Source organism: Nycticebus coucang, chromosome 21, assembly GCF_027406575.1.
Source record: "Nycticebus coucang isolate mNycCou1 chromosome 21, mNycCou1.pri, whole genome shotgun sequence".
NCBI lineage: Eukaryota > Metazoa > Chordata > Mammalia > Primates > Lorisidae > Nycticebus > Nycticebus coucang.
In genome coordinates this window covers 36,121,381-36,134,980 of record NC_069800.1, presented here as the reverse complement: position 1 = coordinate 36,134,980, position 13,600 = coordinate 36,121,381, and the positions used below count along the sequence as shown (strand labels likewise).

The 13,600-nt window shown below is 42.8% G+C and overlaps 1 protein-coding gene across 2 annotated transcripts; it reads right to left on the bottom strand.

Moving 5' to 3' along the window:
- Positions 1-4,725: 4,725 nt before the first annotated feature.
- On the bottom strand, positions 4,726-13,068 carry SNRPB (small nuclear ribonucleoprotein polypeptides B and B1). Of its 2 annotated transcripts, none has more exons than XM_053574671.1 (7): positions 12,411-13,068; positions 10,122-10,273; positions 8,335-8,446; positions 6,763-6,915; positions 6,116-6,254; positions 5,698-5,823; positions 4,726-4,875 (listed from the first exon to the last, which is right to left on the bottom strand). In XM_053574671.1, the coding sequence occupies exons 1-7, from the start codon at positions 12,411-12,413 to the stop codon at positions 4,838-4,840; spliced, it is 723 nt and encodes a 240-aa protein (XP_053430646.1). In that variant the 5' UTR covers positions 12,414-13,068; the 3' UTR covers positions 4,726-4,837. The 2 variants fall into 2 exon arrangements, with proteins under 2 accessions (XP_053430646.1, XP_053430647.1); XM_053574672.1 differs by having other exon boundaries at positions 4,726-5,022; positions 12,411-13,054.
- Between the last annotated feature and the right edge of the window lie 532 nt (positions 13,069-13,600).

Here is a 13,600-nt window from a genome sequence, read left to right as displayed (position 1 = left end):
ATATACAGAACTGTATATGCTGCACTTCAAGTGAGTTTGAGTAGAATTTCAAGAAGTTTTCAGGATTTTCACTTTGCCAACCATTAGGTGTGTGGCTGTAGGTTGTTCCTTTTTCCTTTTGTGGGATTATGCTTGTTATTTCCATGGTAAAAACAAGAGTACCTGCCTTTCAGCTCAAACTGGGAGTACAAAACCCTTTTGGATCACAGTTGCTTCAGCCCTACTTGGCAGTTTATGCTGCTCAGGGTAAAGGCTCCTATGACACCAGACCAACCAAGGGCTCTTCCACCAAAAGCTGCCACCAAACTCACCTCCCTGATGTCCTCATTCCAATAAACCCAGACCAACTTCATCTCTTCTCAGCCTTTTCTACTGGGAAAATTCTCCCCATTAAAAAAAAGGCTTAGTAAACTCTTTCTGTGAAGAAACTTTGTTTTCTTTTTGAGATGAAATTCATATAACAATAATTAATCATTTCAACCACAAGTCAATAATATTTAGTGTAGTCACAATGTTGTGCAACCACCAGCTCTCCCTAGTTTAAATCTTTCATCACCCTATAAAATTACCCCACACCCATAAGTAATCACATGCCATCCCCCCTGCCCCTACTCCTAGCAACCTCCAATCTACTTTCTTTCTCTACAGATCTATTATATATCATATAAAGGAATCATATAACATAATCTTTTCTCACTTAACACAATGTTTTCGAGGTTTATCCAAGTGGTAGCATGTTTGTTCATTCCTTTTATGGCTCAATAATATTCCATTATATATACTATGAAAGTTGTCAGAATTAAATGGAGTCACTTGTGCTAAAAACAAAAAAAAACAAAACAAAAAACAGAGCCTAGGAAGGCCATGAAGGGAGGGTTCTCATGCATAAATGACTGATAACAAAAATGATCCCAAAGAATGCAAAAACTGCAATCTTGCACAAAAGCCATCATCACAACATCGCTCAGACACACACACAAACTTCTGCAAGGGCATCTGCCCAGGAACTGCTGTCCAACCTCACACTGGTGCCACCCTAGTTATTAAACTTTGTAGCTAGCCAGGGATAATGATCTCAAAACAACTATGTAATCTTTATTTTTCCTTTAAAAGCCTTCATCTTTTTTTTACCTTCTTGAATATGCAGGTAGTTTACTCTGACACATTCCTATTGCAATGCCCTATTCCCAAATAAACATCATTTTCTTTAGAGATCCTATTTGTTACTTAGGTTGACAGTATACACCACAATTTGCTCATCCATTATCTCTGAGTTATTTCCACCTTTTGGCTGATAGGAATGATGCTGCTATAAACACTCATGTGTAAGTTTCTTTGCAGGCAAACAGTAGCACTTCTCTTTGGTACTGAGAAAACATTCTGTTTCGCTTTCACACACTTCTAACACCAATTCTGGAGAACACCACACTCACTGTTTCTCTCCTACGATACTCCTGTAATACAGAAAACTTCTGGGACTAAATGTGGGTTTCCCCTCCCACACACCAATTCCCCAGTGGACACCATGTGCCCCATAATTCTGACACCTCATCTACCAGAGTGTCAAACCCCACAGATTAAAGGCTCAGTCCCACAAAACTGGCCCCACTTTAGATGGCAGTCACAAGTCTCAGGTTGTGGCCTGTGCTTCTGATTGACTAGCTACAAATCAGGGTTCTCAGGGTTCCCATGACTGCCCTCTTTGGGCTTAATATGCTAGGATGGCTCACAGAACTCAGGGAAACAAGTTCACTGTTTATTATAAAGGATATTATAAACACAGATGAACAGCCAGATGAAGAGGTACATAAGGTAAGGTATGGGGTAAGGGAATTACAGCTTCCATGCCCTTTTCTCTAGGTGAGGCACACTACCCTGTGTATTCCAGTAATCCAGAAGCTCACCAAATTTTTGTTGAAGTTTTCAGAGCTTGATCTCCAGCCACCTCCTGGAGGCTGGTGAGTGGAGCTAAAAGCTCCTATCCTTTAATACTTGGTCTTTGTGGTGACTGGCCCCATCCTGAACTCAGATGTTAATCAGTTCATTACAAGTAACAGGAAATTCCAAGGACTTTGCTTGCTCTGTGATAGGAACCAGAGCAAAGACCAAATACACTTACACCACAGATAATACCTTGCTAGATATTTTAATTTTGCTTAGCTTTCAGGAACTGATAAACTGTTTTCTATAGTAGCTGTATCATTTTATCTTCTCACCAGCAATGCATAAGGCTGCCTTCCCAAAAGTTGGTATTAGTATTTCTCTTCAGTAAAATGAGTGCAAAGTAGTTTATCTCTTCGTGGTTTTGACTGTTTTTCCTTAATGACCGCTGTTGTTAAACTTTTCATGTGCTTGTCGACCAACCACATCTTTTGATGCGTTTTTAATTTTGATGAAGTACTATTTTCTTTCTGGTTGTTTTTAGTGTCAAATCTAAGAATACATCACCAAATCTAAGGTCCTTAAGATTTCCTTCTAATAGTTTTAGCTCCTATATTTAGATTGATCAATTTTTAGTTAATGAGTAACATGGAATGAGGTAGCAATCCAGCTTCATTCTTTTGCATGTGGTCATCCAGCTGACCCATTTCTTAAAGACACTTTCTCCAATGAAGTTTTGGTTCCATTAGAAAAATGGCTTTATAAAAAAAAAAAGAAAAGAAAAATGGCTTTATGTGCAAGGTTTATTTCTGGACTCTCAATTCTATCCATTAGACTGTAATGGACGGCCTATCTTTATGCCAATATGTTTTGATTGTTGCAGCTTTGTAGTAAGCTCTCGAAATTCGCTTCTCCATTTCTGAAAAAAATACTGGAATTTTTAGAGATTGCATTGAGTTTATTTTGAGAGTACTACCATCTTAAAGATAGTTAAGTCTTCCAATCCATGAACATGAGATGTCTTCCCCATTTAACTCAGGTTTTCTTTCAGGATTTTTAGTTTTCAGAATTCAAATCTTCTTTGGTCTGACTACTAGGTATTTTGAATTCCTTGATTTTTAGTATTTATTTGGTAATTAGGTATTCCTTAGTTTGATTGATTCCTAAGTATTTTATCCTTTGGATTGCTATCGTAAGTAGGATTCTTTCCTTTTCAGACTCCATATTGAACAGTTGATTTTTGGATGACTTTGTCCTCAACTCTGAATTCACTTACTAGCTCTAGTAGCTCTTGTAGATTCTTTGGGATTTTCCATATCATATGCAAAGAAATAGTCTTACTTCTTCCTTCCAAATTTGAATAACTTTTTTTTCTTGCATAACTGCTTGGGCTAGAAATTTCAGTGCAATGTTGAAAAGAAGTTGTGAAAGCAGGAACTTGTGTCTTATTCCTAAGATGCAAGCACAAAGCTGTTGCCCTGGGATAGTGTCATGGCATCATCATAGCTCACAGCAACCTCTAACTATTGAGCTCAATTCTCTTGCCTCAGTTTTTAATAGAGACAGGGTCTTGCTCAGGCTGGTCTCAAACTAATAAGCTCAAGCATTCCACCTGCCTTGGCCTCCCAGAGTGCTAGGATTATAGGCATGAGCCACCTTACCCAGCTCCTTATTATTAATCTTAAGGGGAACACTTTCAGTCTTACACTATCGCTAGCTGTTTTTCAGAAATGCCTTCATCGTGTTTATAAAGTTCCCTTCTGGGCTGGGTGCAGTGGCTCATGCCTATAATCCTAACACACCGGGAGGCCGAGGACGGTGGATTGCCCTGAGCTCACAAATTCAAGACCAGCCTCAGCAAGAGCGAGACCCCATCACTAAAAAATAGCTGGGCATTGTGGCAGGCACCTATAGTCCCAGCTACTCTGGAGGCTGAGGCAAGAGAATCGCTTGAGCCCAAGAGTTAGAGATTGCTGTGAGATATGACGCCACAGCATTCTCTACCAACAGTGACAAAGTGAGACTGTCTCAAAAAAAAAAAATAATAAAAAGTTCCCTTCTAATCCTGATTTGCTAGTTTTTCAAAGACTGTTGAAATCTTGTGAAATGCTTTAGCTGCATCTATTGAGATGACCTATGTCTTTTTTCTTCCATTACTGTGATATATTCCATTGGTGGATTTTATGCTGAATCACCCTTAAGTTCCTGGAGAAGCTCATTAATAGTGGGGTACAACACATTTTTTTATTTACATCTTTGCATTTAGAATTATCTTCCCCAAATAGAGTAACTTAAGGATAGTGTCCCTCTCTTATTTCTGTACCTTGAAGCTTGACATACCAAGTACTAGAATACAACCCAGTGACTCCATCTATCAACTGAACATAGACTTTGGGTAGAAGAAATTAACATCCCACAACCCAAAAGTTTTAGGTTATATGTATGTATGTAACCCTGAAAAGGTATCAAATTTGTTTTCTCCCAATTTGCATTTTTAACATTTGCTTCATACTTTATTGGATATAAAAAATATATAAAGTACTGCTTATGGAACTCTCTAGATGAGCACCTTCCCAAGAGAATATATCAATTTGTACCCTTACCAACAGTATAAGAGTGTTTATTTCAACAAAGTATTTGAATTTGACAGGTGAAAAGGTCTCACCGTAGTTCAATTTTATAATTCTTAGCATGAAATTGTACATCAGATGCAAACATGAAGTAAAATGTTTTATAGGGAAGCGGCTAAGATTAGGGATAATTTTTCCAAGGCAACCCTTGACTCAATTAAGCACCCAATATATCAAAAGTTTTCTATAAAAATAAATACATAGGTGCATTTATATATTCTCTTACGAGTTTATTATAAACCAGTTTCATAGGCCACCAGGAAATAAAAGGACTATGTACAGCCTTACGGGAAACAGGCAGGGAGCTGAGGAGGGCCAAGTTGAGTCTAGGGCCTTGGTGGGCGCATTCCCGGGGGAGGGGGCCCTGTAAGGGAAACCAGACAATCCGGTGAGACTCCTCGAACAACAGCATAACAAACAAACAGGTCTGTGGTAACGTGGCCCTGAGGAATCGAGCCCACGCCTCTGTGGAGCTACTTCCATAACTCTGTGGCCAAGGGTCAAAGAAGGCCTGAAGTAAGAGTAAGAAGTTTAGTCAGTGCCTGATCTGCAACTTGAATCCCCAACCCTGCCCCAGACTCCCACACCCTGCAGTTATCAAGCAACTAAAGGGAGGTACATGACATATGTGCTAACAGGGGACTTCTATATCTATAATACCCATAAACAGAAAACCTTAAACTAGAGACACAGGTCATCGAGTATGGCCATAGGCTATCTTACAGACTGCTATGGCTTGTGGGAAAGAACACTGGACTGGGAGCCACTGAGCTCTCTGGGCCTATTTTCTCATCCATACAGGGGCTGACCTCAGCATTTCTCAAACTAAAGTTAAACAGAAATACACAATATAGCCCCTCTTGATCACTAGCCACTATCAAACCACAGGGCAGAAGATAACCTCTTAACTTTTGTTGGGGATCATTAAACTGCATTATTTCACAGTGCTCTGGGCTTAGTGCCTTAGACATCGAGAAATACCCTGGGTGGAGCTGATCTAACTGTTCTAAGGCAAATTTTTCCCCTTTCCCTGTCCTTTCTGGACAAAGTTACCTTCCAACAGTTGATTTGTCTAGGCTTAAAGTTTAAAAGCCTAGAGGTCATGACCTAAATCTAATCTTCCCTCCATTTCCTATCCCACTAGGCTCTAGGGAAAGAAGCTAAAGTCATTGCTACAGATACTTACCTCGCATCCCTGGGGGAGGAGGCCGCATCCCTGGAGGGGGCATGCCCATCGGAGTCCCTCGTCCAGGGGGAATCCCCATTGGGGGACCCATGGGAGGCCTCATACCAGGAGGCGGGCCCATCATGCCTGCAAAAGAAAATTCCCATAAATATAGTTTGGAAAGGTAGCAGGAAACATACAATGGTAACCATTCTACCCTCTTAGCCTCTCCTAGAAAACTGGCACTTGAACCAAAGATCTAGAGCTCCCATGGCTCTTGTTCAGCTACTTTGATGATCAGTCAGCCAGGCTGGATCTCAGAGTAATCCTGCTTAATTATACAAACTCATCATCAGTTTCTGTCAAGGTTATATCTCATCACAAATCCAGCTAAGGCATCTCATGTCAATCAGCTCAGGTCTCCTTATGAGCTTCTCACCTGGAGGGGGTGCCCCTCGGCCCATAGGAGGGGGAGGACCTCCACGGCCAGGTGGGTACTGGGTTGGGGCCCCTGCAATACTAGCTGTGGCAGCAGCTGCTGCAGCAGCCACAGTACCTCTTCCTTGTGGGGTCATCACCTAGAGGACATGGGAAGAAAGAGTTAGGCAGTACAATGGAGTACAGCACAATGGAGCTTTCCACTCTCCTCCCCAACTTGGGGAAGGAGAGCAGGAAACTGCAAACACCAAATCCCCTAGAGCTACAACTCACATTAGACTTCCTCCTATCCACAACCACTCATCAGCAAAGAGCAAGCCTAAATGCCCAATTCTCACCTTCTAGATCTGAGGTTAAGCATGCCTAGTCCAACTTAGAGAGATGTACCTGCACTTTCGAATGTGACCAATGATAGGATGGAAACATTCTACTCAAACACTTTTTGACTAAAATACTTTTTGTGTATCTCTTAACATAGTTTACAATGGCAAGTTTGCGTTTTCACCTCTGAGGACACAAAGCATAATAAAACACACTGAGAGTCTCAACAATTTTACGTTGGTCATTATGGACTCTGTTCCAAACTATAGGACTCCCTTATCCTTTATTTACCCACCAAAAGCTGGTGCCCTTTCCCTGACACCTTACCTGTTGGGATGGCCCACCAACCCCACGGACTGGCCCAGCAAGTCCTGCAGGAGCCTGGGGCATGGGAACCCCAGCTGGGATTCCTCGGCCGGCGGCCCTGCCAATCCCTGGACCCCCAGCAGCTCCAGCAAGTGGCACTCGGGCAATACCAGTCTGAAAAATAAATTTACAAGCATAAAAACAGATTATAAATACTACTATATGTCCATAAGTGCTGATACCATTCTTCCTCCATCCAAGATTATGTGTTTAGCTGTTACCCCTGAAGCAGGATAGACAAACTTAAAAGAGTTAAGTCCAAAGAACTATGCCACACTCAACCACCTATATACATTCCTTTGAAAATTAAACCTCGAGCAAAAGGCCAGGGTTCCATTCAGAGTTCAGTAGTCAAGAGCACTTGACCTGACATGAAAACAATGTGAGATCCATTCCCAGAAAATTCTCACCTGCTAGGTGACAGTGGACAGTGGACAAATAATTCCACAATTACAGGACTGAGTTTCCTCATGAGTAAATGATGGGGTTACGATAAAAATGGATGTCGTCACAAAGGTTTACAATGGGCTACATTAGAGTAGCCAACTCTACTAGAAGTAGGTACCAAGAGTTATGAATACATGTATGTGTTGAACTAAGAAATATGCTAAAGCCCTTGTAGACATTTATAATTGGAAAAAGCTGCATGTAAGAATCAAAGAAAAGGAAGTGACTAGGATAAACTACTCTGTACCACTTAAGAGGATATCTTTACATCATTAACATGACTTTAATTAGTCTCTAAAGATTCCCTAAAGGTAGCCTGGTGTTTACAGAACCCTGATTGTCTGGGATCAACAGTTCTACCACTTACAATCTGCGATACCTTGACCAAAATACTAAACCCCATTGTGTTTTATCTATAAGTGAAAATTTATCTCACAAGACCATTACGAGTACTCAATAAAATACTGAAGTGCTTGGCACACAGAGGTGCTCAATGAACATTATTATTCTAAAACTCTACAAAACAAAATACAGACATATTCTATTGTATGGAGTTAACTTTTGCAGGTCCCCCTACATCAGGGGGATTTTCAACCGGTGTGCTGAGAAAAAAATGTAAAAAATGTAAATTACAAAAAATGTAATTAAATTATTTTTAAGGAAGTTCAAAGCACATAATGTATTTGTTTTACTATTTTTTTTTACATAATTTAGGTGTGCTAAGGAAGTTTAACTATAGGTTCAAGTGTGCTGTGCGATAAAAAAAAAAAAAAAAAAAGGCTGAAAAACACTGCTCTAGACTTTGCCATCACATCAAAATCTGACCTAGATAACCTTAGATACCTCCTCCATCGACTCACTATGTATATAGTGAGGAACAGGTAAGGCTTTTAAGTTAGGAAAAAAACAATTCAAGTTCCCGCTCTATACTTTTTGCCCACAGGGGAACCTCTTTAGACTCTATTTATTGGTAAAAGGGGAGTAAAGCCCAGAGAAAGCCTGTGAGGATGGCAATGAAACAGAGAACACACAGAGTCTGGCTCATGGTATGGCCCCCCTTCCACATGGCTTCCTGCTCTGACTTACATCTTTAGGAGGCGGTCCCTCTACCGTCATTGAGACCAGGTTCTCCCCTCGTAGCAGCACCAGGCCAAGGACTCGTTTCTCTTCCCTCTCTGCTTGTTTGGAGTTCTTAGGCCTAAAGACAAGTTGAGGATAATAAACAAAAAAGCAAGTATTAGGGAATGGGTAAAGTTCAGGCTCACCTGCCTAGAGGCCTAAGATTTCTTATACTAGATCTCCTGACAAATGATACATAGAATTTCCTGAGATGGCCCTTCTAGATGGCTGAACACATACCCACATAAGTATGGGGTATGTGGGTATGTGTTCAACCCTGCCTGTTCCCTACCACTCCAAGAGTATGCTCCAAGAGATTGCTCTGACCAAGAGACAGGACAGGGTCAAGAAAGCCTAGCACTGGCCCAAAGGCTGTTCCACAGAAACTGTGAAGGCCTTTCCCTCAGACAAGTTTTCTTTGCTATTGCTCCATTCCCTCCTGAAGCCAAGAGGCAGCCTAAAGGATTCCTCGAGTCAAGTGAATCCCACCCACCCTACTTAAATGCAGTGGTCATTTTAGTACCAGTTCAATCTCATAGGCCTACAATTCTGTCCCTCACCTCACATCAGAAATAGAAGCCATAAAGGAAAACAGAAACTTCACACCTATTTCTCAAAAGCACAAAATCAGAAATCCCAAATAGCAACAATCAGAAAAAGACGAATAAAATATAAATGTAAACTAGTAAAAATAATAGAAGGAAAAAAAGGCCAGTCGAAGATGCTAAGAATAAGAAAAAAACAAAAGTATCCTGATTTAAGACAGTTTCCTTTCTGACTCATTTTCTTTGTTACTAATAAGCATGTACTGCCGTTTCCTAACTTAAAAAAAAATCCTTCTCATAAACTTTCCTTTAAAAAGGTTTTCTCAGACTTCTCCATGCTTTCAAAATATTTTCTAGCAATCGTTTTTTATTATCAGAATACTCAAGTTTCATTTAAAAAACAGAAGGGAACTGGAATAGCTCCCCACTGATCTGTTGGCCCCTCTCTAATACGTACTGGCACTCAGGCATCCCTACCACATACTCCCCTCTGTACTTCATCTTATACCACAAAGGAAAATGGCCCCCAAGAGAATCAAAGGGAACTCACTGCCAATGACAACATAATATGGACATTGCATATGAAAAAATTGCTGGATGCCCATGTCACGTAACTTCTTTGGGCCTCAAGTAGCTCTTTTAATGGGTCAAGAGCTTATGATCTGTGAGACTTAAGACAGAATTAGCTAATAACTTACGGAACTGCAGCAGAATAGAAAGTATCTCCAATCGTTTGTATAAATGCCAATAAAAATTACTGGCCCCAAACCCACATGGGGAGCTGAGCACTTACCCTGAAGAGGGTCAGAGGCTTCTTAAAGCAGTTTCAGACCAGGCTGCATTGGGAGAGCCCTTTAGGCTACAGCTTTACAAATAGGCAATGAGGCCAGAAACTCAAGCTCTCCCCCCTCACACACCTGTGGGGAGAACACGAGAGCCCTTTACCCCAGTACCCGGGGCATGCAAAGCCAGAGAAAACAAAAAGCCTAGCAGCCCTCCTCACAACTTGCACCTTGCTAGAACTGAAGAGCAAGGCTTGCTGGACTAAGGAAGATTGCTTAGTGTTCAAAGTCCCCATTTAAATCTGCCCTCTAAAACCAGAGACCAAACAGAGAGGAACCAACTAACTACATCACCACCTGCCACTTGGCCCACCCACCCAATCCACACCTCTCATCCAGTCGCCCCCTCCCCCAAACCCCTCCTCACTTGATTTTTCTGAACTCATCACAGTCACAAAGGATCAAATTCATATGCTTGTCGAAAGCCTTGAAGGTGCCGATGAAGATCCGGCCGTCTTGCAGGATGCACCTCATCCTGTAGTCAATATGCTGCAGCATCTTGCTACTCTTGCCCACAGTCTGCAAGGAGAAGTCAGCAAGGATGAGACTCAGCTCTTCTACACCCACACACCCCGGGCCATCCCCCCAAAACTTCCACCACAGTCCCCTATTCCACACATCTGTCTTTCTCAAAAGATTCTCAACGTTAGTCTTCTCAGCTTCTTCCTGAGAATCCCCTCATATCACCCTGTTTTCAGCCCTGACCTCTACCCAGTAATCTGTTCTTCTCCCTTCCCTTAAAATCAGTCTTTTTCATACTCAAGTACTATGAAACACCCAAATCCCTTTAAATAAAGACTAAGGAAACAGCTGGAAAGGGGCCGGCACTAAAAATCCAATCAATAAGAAGCTTGTTATCAGAAATGATATCACCTTCAAGTTGGAAAATGTAATCTCAAAAATAAGAAATCTGTTATAATGCCTCCCAGATTATCTTTTGGAGAAACTTTTCTGGTGGCCAGGAGGCTCATCAGTTTGGACACAAAATGGTCTTTAATAACATAACTTACTACAATATAATTCTTACTTAAACCAACATTTCTGCTTTTATAGTCTGACTTCAACACAGCTTTGCTAAAACAAAGGGATCACTGTCAGGTGCCCATGGCAGTTATAATTCTCTCTAGAAACAGATCACTTAACAATTGATCTATCATCATCTCATCATTCTGGTGTAGGCCAGTTCTAACCCACCCAAGAGCCCTATATACCAGGCACTGTGCCTGTTCATCACTGTGAGCTCAGCTAAGTTTCTGAATCTACAAATGTGTAAGTGAGAATCTACAAAGGTGTAAATCAGAACCCGGACTCCACCAAGATGCTGCCTGCCACCTGGAAGTTATGTGGTTCAGTCTCCCTCAGATGACCATTTTAACTGGCATCTAACCACACTATCTGAATGAACCTTTAGGGCACCTTTTATTGGTCCACTAGAATTACCAGATGCTCTCTGTGTATCAGGCACTGTGATAAACATCGTGCATCTCATTTAATCCTCAAAATTGGGCCCATTATTATCTCTATTTTTCAGATGGGACCACGGGGGCTGGAAAAGGTTAAGAAGTAACTTGCCCTGTTTCATTAGCTGGGAAGCTGTGCTGGAATCCGTCAGACTGAATCTAGTGCCTATTCTAACCAATTCTCCAATAAAAGCCTACCAGGTTTCCCTGCTTCCAGTCTCATCCAATGTATTAACAGCCGGAGTGATCCTTCTAAATACAACTAAATTCAAGTCACTCTGCTCGTTAAAATCCTTCAATGACTTGCCTCTTCACCAACAGGACCAAGTAACATGTAAGGTCTTTTGTAACAAAGTTCCTGCTAATTCCTCTCGTCGTCAACATCTTTTCCTTCAGCAACTTTCAATCATACTATCCTTCATGCTTTGCCTTGCAGATCCCCTCCCGTTTTTTGCAAGGAAAACTCGTGACAATGTTTTCGGACTCTGCTGAAGAACCATCTACTCTAGAAAGCACTCTGACCCCGCCTCCCGCCTAAAACTTTTACCTAAACCTGAATTGTATTATCCGTGTCCCCAATTAACTCAGTTCAGGGAACATTTGATGGTGTAGCGCCAAGAGCCTAAGAAGTCAGACGCGCAAACATACAAATATGCTTAACAACAGAAGAGCTAAACTAACCAAACTTCCTCATTTCCCTTCCCCTCCCTCTTCCCTATTTACTAGACCTGGCAAGACTCTCTAGCCTGGGCGGCAATCCCTGCCGCCCCTTTCCGCAACTGCTCAGACTCTCATCCCCCTTCACAAGTCTGAACCTTTCTTTTCCCGAGTCCTACCCGCGGCCCTAGGGCCCGCTCCGAAACCACGGGCATATATTTATTCAGCAAAAGTTTACTGAGTGCCTACAAGGTCCCCGGCATTGTGGCTACAGCGGTGTCGACAGCCGTGGTTCCACTCTCACCCCACCGAGCTAGCGATCTCGGCCTACGTCCCCCGGTTCCGGGCTCCCCACCCCCCACCCCGCCGGCCGGCCGAAAGGCCGAGGTCCAGGTCTTTCATGCTCTGACCGAAAGGCCCTAACCAGGGCCTTCACCGCCATAAGCGGCGCCCACCCACGGCTTCCTCCCCAGACAATCGCGGTCCCCACTCCTCCACAGATTCGGAAACTCCCGCGCCGCTGGCCCGCGCCTCCTCACCATGGTGGCGGTTCTGATGGCTTTGATTCCCGCCGGATTGCCGCTGGAGAGGCCTAGTCACCCACTGGCAGCCGAATTCCCGCCGCCGCTACCGGAAGTGCAGTCACGGGTAAAATGCTGGGTAGGAATCTACTTCCGGTCGCGGCGCGGAGCCCTTGAGTTCCGGCCGCTGACTGGAGTTTCGTATTCAAAGCAGGCTCGGGGTCGGCGTGCGGGGACGTTAACTTTCAGTCTGGATACTGGAAACGTTCAGTATGTGCTTTGGAAGCTTTACGAGCTAGAGTCAGTACCGCGGGCCCGCACTTCCACCACTCTCCCGGCTCTCTCCTGTACAGCTTGTCCTTGCATTTCCTGAACTGGCTGGACGAGCTCCTGCTTCAGCATCTCCGCGTTTGCTTTTGCCTCTACCTGGAAGGCTAGTTTCCCAAATATGTGAAAAGACTCATGCCTTCGCCTCCTTCAAGACTTCAGCTTAAATAATATTTTCCCAGTGAGACATCCCTCTTCATCCTGTTTAAAGCTGTAAGCTCCCCACCCGGCTCACTCCTTTGTTATTCCTAATATCAATTGTTGCCTAACATGCTGTATATTTTTGTTATTTTATTATCCGCTCCCCATTAGAATGTAAGCCCCTGGAGGTATGGATTTTTCTTTGTGTATTGTTCACTGCGGTAGTATCTAGAATACTGTTCAGCACAAAATAAAGGCTGAATATTTGTTGAATAATCTCATTCAGTTACATGACTTTTTTTTTTTTTTTGAGACACAGTCTCACTTTGTCGCCCCTAGTAGAGTGCGATGGCATCATAGCTCACAGCAACCTCAAACTCTTGGGTTCAAATGATTCTCTTGCTCAGCCTCCCGAGCAACTGGGACTACAGCGCCCACCACAACGCCCGGCTATTTTTAGAGATGAGGTCTCGCTTTGGCTCAGGCTGGTCTCGAACCTGTGAGCTCAGGCAATCCACCCACCTCACCCTCCCAGAGAGCTAGGATTACAGGCGTGAGCCATGGTGCCCGGCCAGTTCCATAACTTTTAAATACTACCTATACACATAAGATTTTTAATTTATTCCTTTAACCCCTGCCTCTTCATTTAACTCTCCACCTTTTTTTTTTTTTTTTTGATACAGAGTGTCACTATGTCACCCTCGGTAGAGTGCTGTGGCGTCACAGCTCACAGCAACCTC